We start from the raw sequence: 11,267 nt of genomic DNA, 5'->3' as shown, positions 1-11,267 counted from the left end.
CAACACAAAGGGAAGCGATTCGGCCATGCTTCCTCTCGCGCTCCTCTCGCGCTGCTAGGCCCGTTCTCCGTTCTTCTCATAGCTCGGCCCATCTATCCTTCTCTACGGTTCGGCCCACTTGCTATTCGAGTTAAGACGCGACTTGGCCTAACTCACCGAGGCGCGGCTCGGCCCAGTCCTGTTGAAGTGCGGCTCGGCCCATACCTCACGATACAGCTCGGCCCAGTGGCTCCCTAACAAGGCGTCCTTCTCCGTGCCGTTACCATTGTTGCTGTTGTTGTTGTTATCGTCGGGGGTGTTGCTCGTCATGTTCTTCAGATCTTAAAGTTTTTTCGATTTAGAGTAAGAAAGTTTCGATGTTCCCCACAGACGGCGCCAAATTGTGTGAGCCAAAACTCGCACAACCAAAAATTTGTAAGGAAAAACTAAGGGATCCGAAACTTCTAGGGTAATCGCAAGAACAATAAGATCAAAAGAGGATTTTTATTGCTGTGAAAGTGTTTAGGTCTTATATTGCTTAGGGTTGCCAAAGTTAAATAATGAATCGTAGAGATCTCCTATTTATAATAACATCTTAAACCGCCTAGCCGAGAATCTCGGGAGAGATTTTAGGAATGTTTCCTTATCGCTTCGTGCGGCCACCGTCATAGTACTTCGCTTAGGGCTTCTGTGGGCTTTCGTCTTCCAAAGCCTTGGTTCGGCCCATCTTGGAAACCCGGCTCGGCCCAACACAAAGGGAAGCGATTCGGCCATGCTTCCTCTCGCGCTCCTCTCGCGCTGCTAGGCCCGTTCTCCGTTCTTCTCATAGCTCGGCCCATCTATCCTTCTCTACGGTTCGGCCCACTTGCTATTCGAGTTAAGACGCGACTTGGCCTAACTCACCGAGGCGCGGCTCGGCCCAGTCCTGTTGAAGTGCGGCTCGGCCCATACCTCACGATACAGCTCGGCCCAGTGGCTCCCTAACAAGGCTCGGCCCAATCCATCTGTGATGCAGCTCAGCTCGGCCCGTATCCTCTCTTGCGTAGCTCGGCACGATTACCCCTCTGCAGGGCTCGTCCCAATTACTCCTCTCCCTTATGGATTCGGCCCCTTCGTTTGTCTTTTACTGCAACTCGGTTTTCTCAGATACTTAGTCATTTTTGAGATGGTTAAAATGTTTGGGGTGAAACCGACCCCAACAACCCATACGTTTTGCAGCTGGTGTATGAGAGGCAGACAGAGCAAGCAACTTCTTCACTATGATATTGAGGAGCCATAGGAAATCCACTTGTGGTTGCTAAAATCCTTCCCTACCACTCTCATTCGCAAATAATTTTCTGTTTGTCCCTATTGAATTTGAGCAAGAGCATATAAAAGACTTGGACCAATCCACTAATTGCTAATTGGTTTTGAGTTGATTGATCCAAGTCATTTATATATTAATCAAAGTTTCTCTTAACTTCCGATGATGGATATTCTCACAAAAGATACTTCTGTTATTTCATATTGATTTTGTTAGATTTTTCACTAGATATTAAATTTGAGTTGCCAACTAAACTTTGAATAATATATAAGAGATTTGGACCAATCACTCATTGCTAATTGGTTTTGAGTTAATTGATCCAAGTCATTTATATATTAATCAAAGTTTCTCTCAACTTCCAATGATGGATATTCTCCCAAAATATACTTCTCTTATTTCATCTTGACTTTGTTAGATTTTTCACTAATACCTGATTGATCAAATCTTTTTTGGAATTCATTATGTCTCTTGGGTTCATAGGGATCAGTTAAAATGATTTTAGGTTTTATCACGATTTTATCATATGTCAAATGTTGTTTTGCAAATATAGAAATTCGTTATTTTGAATGAAATTTTGTTTTGATGTCTATTGCTTGTGTTATTTGACTCAATAGTAATGAGAATGGTCGGGTTATTTTAATATTGGACCGGATCAGATATTTAGTTAGATTGCATATTATATAAATATTATTTTTAAAACGCAAACGTGATTTTCTAGATTTTAATGAAAATGTGTATAAAAAATCCAATTAGAAAGTTTGGAGGTTTTGTGATTACAATTTTGAGTTTGAGAGTTTTGTGATGAACTTAGAGCACTTCCAATGTAATCTCTCAATGAGAGACTCCTATTAAAAGAAAATAAAAAAAAAATATTTTAATCTAAATTACTGAGAAACGTTTTTCAAATGAGATACTTTCTAGAGATATTCTCTCTCATACACTTGTTATTTTATAAATAGAATAGGAGAGAATTCACGCATATGCGCGGATCTTGTTTTAATTTATATTTTAAATAATACATTTTTAGAATTTGTATTGAATTTTATTTTTACCATCAATGTTTTTTTCGTTTAAAATATTTATATTTTCTGATTTCTTCTAGATGACAAATTATTTGTAATCTCTTCTACACCGGTTGTACCAAATAATCCAATTTTTCTCCTACAGTAATGAGGGACTAAAGATCTACTATTTTAATTTATATATTAAAAACGTAATAGTTCATAGAAAAATTTACCATTTTGAGTTTTTTTGGTTATATATATTTTATTGATTACATCTTTTTAAAAATTACTAAAAAACTTTGTATGGCATTTTTATGTATCCACTTTTTTTTTACTATTATTTTCTAATAATTTTTTATCTCTTTAATTATTTATTGAATATTTTTTGTGTGTTATAATTTTATTAGTTAGAGTTTTATATAAGATTATTAAAACTTCTTAACTTATTGAGTCTGATAATTTTTTTTTCACTTTCATAAAATTTAATTATACTTTTAGTTTGAAAATGTAGTTTAAATCACTTGGAAAGAAGAAATGGAATGATGTATTTCAAAAAGTCTTATATTATATAATATTTATAAGTTTTGATATATTTAAAATAAATTTGAATTTATTTATTTAAATACATTTGTTATACATATTAATATTTATTAATGTTCTTTAATGCTTTTTCTTTAAATGTGATTAATTGTTTATTTCATTAAGATTTTAAATAGACAGATGGCGCTTTCACCAGTGCTGATGTGGCAAGCAGCTGAAAAAAGTTAGCCAACTTTTATATATAAGATTAACATATTTTCAATAAACCAAATATTTCATAATTTAAAATCCTAACTAAATCATTTATAGAATTTTATTTTTTATTTTTCTAAAAATCATAAAATAATTCTATCTATCTATCAAATTCCATTATGCATAAGTTTAAATTATATTAATATTATTTTAACTAAAATTAGATAAATTTGATATAAAATATTACATTACTATTGTTTTGATTAATATATATTAATGAAAAAACTGATATTTTTCTAAATAAAATTATATTGTGATCTATGTTTTTGTGATATATTTTTAGTCAATATTTTGATATTTGAAAAAATAAAACCTAATTTATTTGTCATATTTTAATAGAAAATGTCTAATATATATTTTCAATTTTATTATTATTAAGTTTATAAATTAATATAATTAATTAATGTAATTATTTATATTTAAAATGAATCTTGAAAAGTCTAAAAAATTATTTTTGATATAAAACTTAAAAAAAATTATTAAAATAATTTTGAAAATATTTATACTATATTAGTGAGAGATTTTATGAGTATCTCACCATTGGAGGAATAATGGTAGCCGGGACAAAATAATGGGTGCACAAAATGTACGCCAAAGTTTAACGCTTTTACATGCGGAGGTGGAAGCCCTCATATGGGTTATACATTGCATGTTAGAGAATCAGAAGTTGGCGGTAGCATTTGCAACAGACTGTTCGGAGTTGGTGAAGATGTTGTCTATACCGGAAGAATAGCCAGCATTTGCTCTACACTTGGAGGAGATTGTGAAGATGAAAGATAAGTTCAGCTTTTTCATATTATCACATATTCCACGAGCGAATAACACGAAGACAGAGAACCTAGCAAGAAGTGCTCGGATCTACACTCATGATATTATCTATGTAAATTCGGTGACACCGGTTTGGTTAGCCAAAACATTTTAGGCACTTAGGCTGTTGACAAAAAAAAATTATTATATCAATGAAAGACATATGGATATTCAGATGCTCTTACTTGTTCACTTTAGAGCTTATGAAGTTTACATTTTTTATATATACTGGTTTTTTTTAGTTTAAATGTGGTTTTTTTAAAGCTTATATATTGTTAATTTTGATTGTTCTGTCTTCTTTTGTGAAAATTACCTAAATTTTTCTCCACTTATTTTGTTTTGCTCACCAATTAAGTTGCTGAGCTATAGTTAGTTGTGAGTTGTGACTTTTCTTAAAATAACTTGTTGGTTTTGTTTATCCTAGAAACAAATATAATTCGTTATCATCCAAAGAGGCTTCCAAAGCTCTTTTATGTATTTTTTTTCAAAATAAATTTTTTAGAAGATGGATGTAATCGACCAAAATATGAATTAAGATGGAGATTTTATAATGGAAATGTCATAGGACTTTATGAGATTGAACATGAAAGTTTAAGATAGATATTTATTAATAATTTAGGTTATGAAGTTTACATTTTTTGTAAATGTATTATTTTTTTTAACTTAAGTAAATGTAAATGTATTATTTTGAGAGACAGTTTGATTTGGCAGCGAAATAAAACATTAAACTACAATAATTTAGAACGATTTGTTTTAAGTTATTTTTAATACATCATCAGATAAAAACCAATAAAAAATGACATATAATTGATAAATGTAGTAAAAATTATTTTTTTTTTCCAGCCAAAACTCATTCTAAAGTTGACACGTAAGCGAAACACTGTAAAAATCGTTGAGAGCGCTACACGTAAGAAAATCACTACACAAATAAGCATATAGATAGATAACTCACTTGTAACTTTATTCCTCATGAGAATCAATAATAAAACATGTACCCGAGTACAAATAAGTACATTGACTTGCTTCAGCATGCATGTAGAGGATTGGAAGGGCTAAATTTACTCCTCGACTGCGTTTTAAAGACTTCGAAAAGGAGAGCTACCGTATTCCAAGGTTGAGAAGCTTTACATTCCCCATTTTGTGTTTAAATCTGATAAAAAAAAAGTTTATGCAAATCAAGTAATTGAAATTTTCTGTAAGACACATGATTCACGAGAATAACATTTTTGCAAGGTCACCTTTGTTCTCTAGTTTTCAAAAGACTGTACATCTGATCCAAGTTTTCAGAGACGCTTTCTGGCCCATGAAGATGTTTTAGGATATTAGAGAATCTCCACATTTTTACAGCTCTGTTATAACTTTAGCTTCAGTTTAAACAGTACCTTGTGTAGATAATGATGAGTAGATAAACGGTTTATGATGGGTTGGAAGGAGTTTTAGTTAATGGACGATGCCAAAAAGAGATTTGAGAAAAGAAAACTTACCTTGCTTGTCTGTTCTTGTTGGTTGTCTCAGCCAATTGATGTATCATGCAGACATATTTTACCGATAAGGCAAACTACAGCATACATTTTGATGATTAGAATTATAAGCATTTGAAACTATGGATAAACTAAAGTGAAAATCTGGAGACGTTACCGTGGTAAGAATTGGTTGATGCCAAGCCCATGACAAGTGAATATCATTCCCTCAATAAGTTGGGTCGTGGGATCTTTCTTTTTCCCTTGTGCTATAAATAAAGGTACTTTAGTGTCAAATCATATGTAAGACATGGTTTCTTATCACACGAAGGATTTAAAATATGTACACCTTTTCCTCTTTCTATAGTTCAGGAAGCATGCCTTTGCTACAAACTTTCTTTTTGGAAGAAGTTTTACCTGAAAAGTATAAAGGAGTAGAATCTTAATCAGCACAAGGAAATAGGATGTTCAAAATACATGATAGATAAGGTATTAACGATAAGAAAATATATTTGACCATCCTGAGAGGTTTGGGTTATTTAGAAAGTCTAAGGTATAAGATTTGATGAATGTAAAAGCAGGCAGAAGTGGAGCAAAGAAGATTGCAGAATTAAGTGTAGATTGTGTAGACTGAAATAAAAATTGGCAAGTCAGACACTAACCTTTAGTATGCGTGGAGATGGTTGAATCTGTTCCTGAGTACTACTCGGTTTCTAAGTGAAGATGATTAGCGTGGGAGATATATAACAACGAAAACAATGAATACATTAAGGACAAGCTAAAACAGTTTCAGCACTAAAAGAAAGAAAAAAACATGACTCACCAATTGATATTGCGTCGGACAGATGAATAGACAGAAACTTTATAAGCCAAACTAAAATTCAGAAAAGGAAGTAGTGACAATCATGGCTCCTAAAGAACAAAAAAGAGACAGAAAAAGTAGTGACTAATTATTATTATTGTTAAGCTTAAAATGATTTTACTTTTGTTATATACCCCTATCACTCATGCCAAACTAAGATTAGGTTTGTGATGTGGAAGATTCCAATAAAGGCACATAAAAACACAAGATTACTTCTTAGATGCTTACACTGGATAGTTAAATGAATCGGAATCAGCCATTTGGGTTTTGCTGAACATAGCAAGTGTGTTATAATAGAAAGACAAGTCGCAAAAAGGAAATTTACCAGCACAGGCGATGTGATTGGCTTCTCGACTTCAAGAACAACTCCTTCTTTTGTCTTTACGTCAACTGCAGTAGAACCAAGCTACAACAATTCAAAAGCGTCGAGAATCAATGGATACACAAGTGCACACACCCAATCTACACATGTCCCAACATAGCACACTAACACCAGATATGGCTAAGAAACAAAAAAATTTTTAAAACTCTAAGTTTGATTCTCGCTCTTCCTCAACAAAGGAAAACTCCTGAAATTGACAGCCTTAGTAGCTTCAGTGGCTACAATAATCGAGAAATTACCTTAGTGGCTTCAGTGGCGTAGTCAACCTGAAATAGACGGCCTTGGAGATAAATGTTAGACTTCTCTGTCATACTCAGTCCTTGGGAACAAAAATACTCGAAATTGATCAATAGAAGCACCATAATCGGTGCACTCGTTGTGAACCCATAATGGATGATAAAAGATTTTGTTGAAACGGAGAATGAATGCATGAAATACTTTAGTAGTTGGTTGATTGATCGATCAAATCGAAGAAACAAGCTATTTCTAGAGTCTAAGCCGCTTACCATGAAAGAGAGCCAATGCCAATAAGACCCAATTTCGCACTCATTTGTGTCGATCTTTCTCCTGGTAGATTTTACCGTAAGAATGCTTGGATGAGAAAAGTAAAGCGAAATGATTTTCGTATGATTGAGGGAAGGGAAGAAGAAACGACAGAGAAAAAATGTCGAAGTAATTTCAAAACCTTAACGAAGAAGACGAGAATGCATGACTTGATAACAAAGCGTGTGAGCATCAAATTTTGAAGAGACATGTGACAAAAATATCACATTCGAAAACAAAAATAAAAAAGAGTGATTTTAATATATAACCATGGTTGTCTAAAAAATTAGGTGTAAGAAAGTTTATTTGAAAATTAGTAAAATAGGAAAGAAAAAAAAATGTATCCCAAAAAACACCTTTCTTAGTTTAAATAATTAAAAAGAATGTCACTGGTTTAGAAACTGATTTTTTGATAGAATAAAATGATGACATTGTATATCATCTGATCGATGTTATTGTTCTTCTGATTCGAAAATAACTATTCATTACCAAAAACATGTTGTTAACATGCTAACAATTATTATATTAACATGTTACCAATAATTACACGTTATATATTATTCGTTAACATATTTAACATGATAATAATTATATATGTTAACGTGATAATAATAATATATGATATTTGTAACGTGCTAACAATAATATTCGATAATTATAATGTGATAACAAAAATATCTGATACTTATAACATGTTAATATATAGTAAATCTGAATAGTATTTGTATTAACTTTGTTAAGATAATATTTATGTTAACTTTCAATTTATACAGTATATTTACGAATATAATTGCAAAGTTAACATGATAACATTGTTAGAGGCATTATTAGCACATAGAGACATTATTAGCACATAGAGACGAATGTACTAAAGAGATTCGTGAAAATATGAGATTTGTGGTACTCTTTTTTGTGTTTTATTGATTGTTCTAATCTTAAAGTTTGTAATAGCTCATTTGATGTATTTATTTTCGTTTGTCAGAGAAAAAAAATAGAAAAAGAGATAAAAATAGATATTAAAAAAGAGTATTAAAGATAAAAATAGATATTAAAAAAGAGTATTAAGTAAACTCCCATTTAAAAATACTGTAAAAAATTGTGTCAGAAAGTATCACCTAATTGACATTATCCATGGTCATTGAGTTGAGTGATAATACTCGATAAAAAGAGTGATCACCAAATAAAATCTTCAAAACTAAAGCAATAAACTTTATTCTAAAGCTTGTTGATTACTCTATTAACTTACTATGGTGGTAAAAACAAATAATGGACGGAAGAATAATTGGTGAGACGAATCCTGAAGAACAACTTACAGTTCGTGGCTTCGCCGGCGGTGAGATTGCGGCAAACAGCCTCCTAAACCCTAATAAACAAAAATGCTAAACCAATTGCTCTATCGCTCTCTCACTCCTTCTCTACTCTTCTCGAGACCCTTCTCCTCTACACTTTTCGTCAAAGGTCATTTTCCCTCTCTCTCTGTTAATTTCAGCGACTAGGTCTCTCGGATTATCTGATGCTTACTCCAACGTCCACGAATCTGATTTCCCATTTCTTGATTGCTAATTCCTTGAATCGAGAAATTTCCACTATTTTGATTTGATGTTGTGTATGTATGTACGTGTATATGCTGTAATTACCAATTCTTAGGGATAGAGTTTTTGATTTGATGTTGTTTTTGATGCCACACATTGTCGTACCAATAAGGTTTATCTTGAAGTTTCACACTTTCGATGTAAAAGCATCATCTTTCTCTTTCTTGAGATCTTATGAGCTTTGTCTTCTAATCTTCGTTTCAATGACTTCTTTTGTTACTGTCACTGAATCGAAGGCTTTGTTTTCAAGTTTTAGCCAAAGTTTGCGTCTGGTGAGATTATGCTATAACCATTATTATGATTTGCTATTGGTTTCTGTTGTGTCTGTATGTGTGAATTTGCCTCTTAAGCGCCACACATTATCTTTACCAATCATAAATTTTCAAACTTTAGATGTAAAAGCATCTTCCAGTTGTGAGCAGATCTCATGAGCTTCTTCTTATCTTAGTCTCAGTGAATTTCTTGTGTTACTGTCACTGAATCGAAGGCTTTGTTTTCAATTGTAGTGAAAGTTGCGTCTGGTGAAATTATTGCTTTGTTTTCAATTTTGATTTGGTATTGGTTTCTGATGTGTCTGTATGTGTGAATTTGCCGTTTAAGCGCCCTACATTGTCTTCCCAATCTTTAAGTTTCAAACTTTAGATCTAAAAGCATCCTCGTTTGGGGCAGATCTAATGAGCTTCTTCTCCTTATCTGAGTTTCAGTAATTTCTTGTGTTACTGTCACTGAATCAAAGACTTTTTTTCTTCAATTTAGCGAAAGTTGCGTTTGGTGAGAATAGGCTGTGACCACTATTTTGATTTGGTATTAGTTTCTGCTCTATCTATTTGTGTCGATTTGCCGTTTAAGCGCCCCACATTGTCTTCCCAATCTTAAAAGTTTCAAACTTTAGATGTAAAAGCATCGTTTATTTTTGGGGCAGATCTCCTGAGCTTCTTCTTCTTATCTGAGTTTCAGTGATTTCTTGTTTTAATATCACTAAATCGAAGGCTTTGTTTGTTCTAGGCATATCTTTCTCAAGCACAGAAGAAACATTAACCCAAGCATTTTCTCAATATGGTCAAGTTCTCAGAGGTGAGCCTCTTAATCTCAACGGCAGTTAGTTTTTCACGTTTTGTGACACAGATTCACTTACAAATCTCTTTGTCTTCTTCACCTTTTTGGTTGCTTCAGTGGATGTTATAATGGACAAAGTCAGATGTAGACCAAAAGGGTTTGCTTATGTCACATTCTTTTCTAAAGAAGAAGCCGCAAAGGCTTTATTAGAACTAAACGGCCAGGTATAAACTCCCTTCTCCATTTTATTCCCTCTTTTCAGAATTCTTCATTGTTGTTTAGTCTAAGAATCGTTGTGAATCCTTTCACTGTAAAGTTCTTTCGAACTTATAGCTTTGTGAATCTCCTGGTGGAGCGTTAGAAGAAGATATGACAGAAAATAGAATTATTTGCTTGGAATGACTTCTGAACTCACTGAATCATAAACTCTGTGAATTGGTTATGTTACATAAACTTCATGAAATCTTGTTATTTGGAGCACAGTTGGTAGACGGGCGGGTCGTGATCCTGGACACAACAAAAGCCGTAAAACACAATCGACCAGACAGCAAGCCAGATCAGACAGGTGGTGACAGCTGCTGATACTTCTCTTTTGTCTTACACAACTTGTTAGATGAAATTTTGAGTACACTTCAAATCATGATGCATAATCCTAATTAGCCTTTGTGAGACTGATATGAGTATTTGTATTCAATTTCAGTCATCATGGACCGGTTTATCGAATTGCTAAATTTGTCTTCACTTTTGTTTGACTTAGTGGAAGGAGTTCCAAACAGCCAGAACAAGGTTATTCCAGAGAGTTAGGCGAGAAGATCAGCAACATTATATTGTTTTGCGCGGTAGAAGGAAGAAGAAGAGAAAGCCTCTGACTTATCAAGAGTTTTTTGATCATGTGAAGTTACTCCAGGTCTAGGCTTACTTATGTTATGTGACCTGAGAATATGATTCTTGTAGATGATTATGCTTCTTCTGTCTCCTCAAAATGAATCAGTGTTCTCTTCACAAGTTTCTTCATGTCTTTGGTATCTTCTCCAGATTACATCACTAAAGCACCTTATAGTCTCATAAATCATCTATTGTTCACAACTTTTGAAGCATGCATAACTGACAATCAAATGCAGAAACCACATCAAATGAAAAACTGAAGAATATATGAATCGATAGTCCTTTAATGTTTTTTAGTTTTTAGTCAATTTTTGATTGAATTGCCCATGAAAATCATTTATGGCAGTTTTATTTTTAAATAAATTTGAAAATTTTTGAAAAATTCAGAAAATACCAAAAAAGGAAATAACTATATTTACAAAAAAAATTTTAAGAAAACAAATATTTAAAATAATATTTATGTGGTGATGATTGAGGATTTGTGTTCTGGTTTTCAAGTTTAAGTTTTAAATAGAGGTATAACTTTGTTTGTTGGTACTTGGTAGTATGCAAATCATATGAATGTTTAGATATAATAATCATGTAGGATTTCAGACATTTTT

At 32.8% G+C, this 11,267-nt stretch overlaps 2 protein-coding genes across 2 annotated transcripts; one reads left to right on the top strand and one right to left on the bottom strand.

Moving 5' to 3' along the window:
• Positions 1–3,738: 3,738 nt before the first annotated feature.
• Positions 3,739–6,900, bottom strand: LOC112089098 (proteasome subunit alpha type-5-like). Its single transcript, XM_024160071.1, has 3 exons — positions 6,829–6,900; positions 6,533–6,613; positions 3,739–3,936 (listed from the first exon to the last, which is right to left on the bottom strand). Exons 1-3 carry the CDS (start codon positions 6,898–6,900, stop codon positions 3,739–3,741), a joined length of 351 nt encoding a protein of 116 aa, XP_024015839.1.
• A 1,471-nt stretch (positions 6,901–8,371) lies between these two features.
• On the top strand, positions 8,372–10,780 carry LOC18025446 (small RNA-binding protein 11, chloroplastic). The gene is made up of 5 exons (XM_024160310.1): positions 8,372–8,590; positions 9,730–9,798; positions 9,898–10,004; positions 10,264–10,345; positions 10,538–10,780. The coding sequence occupies exons 1-5, from the start codon at positions 8,509–8,511 to the stop codon at positions 10,582–10,584; spliced, it is 387 nt and encodes a 128-aa protein (XP_024016078.1). The 5' UTR covers positions 8,372–8,508; the 3' UTR covers positions 10,585–10,780.
• The last annotated feature ends 487 nt before the right edge of the window (positions 10,781–11,267 follow it).

This window comes from Eutrema salsugineum, unplaced genomic scaffold, assembly GCF_000478725.1.
Source record: "Eutrema salsugineum unplaced genomic scaffold, Eutsalg1_0 scaffold_12, whole genome shotgun sequence".
Classification (NCBI taxonomy): Eukaryota; Viridiplantae; Streptophyta; class Magnoliopsida; order Brassicales; family Brassicaceae; genus Eutrema; species Eutrema salsugineum.
The sequence above is the reverse complement of the archived record's forward strand: the minus strand, read 5'-3'. Positions and strand labels throughout refer to the sequence as shown.

Bases quoted from the DNA above. Each gene is read 5' to 3' on its own strand.
- LOC112089098 (XM_024160071.1), bottom strand. From the start codon at position 6,900: ATGACAGAGAAGTCTAACATTTATCTCCAAGGCCGTCTATTTCAGGTT. The intron at 6,614-6,828 runs GTAATTTCTCGA...GAATTGTTGTAG, and splicing joins ACGCCACTGAAGCCACTAAG to CTTGGTTCTACTGCAGTTGA. The intron at 3,937-6,532 runs GTAAATTTCCTT...TCATGAGTGTAG, and splicing joins CAATCACATCGCCTGTGCTG to ATCCGAGCACTTCTTGCTAG.
- LOC18025446 (XM_024160310.1), top strand. From the start codon at position 8,509: ATGCTAAACCAATTGCTCTATCGCTCTCTCACTCCTTCTCTACTCTTC. The intron at 8,591-9,729 runs GTCATTTTCCCT...TGTTTGTTCTAG, and splicing joins CTCTACACTTTTCGTCAAAG to GCATATCTTTCTCAAGCACA. The intron at 10,005-10,263 runs GTATAAACTCCC...TTTGGAGCACAG, and splicing joins TATTAGAACTAAACGGCCAG to TTGGTAGACGGGCGGGTCGT.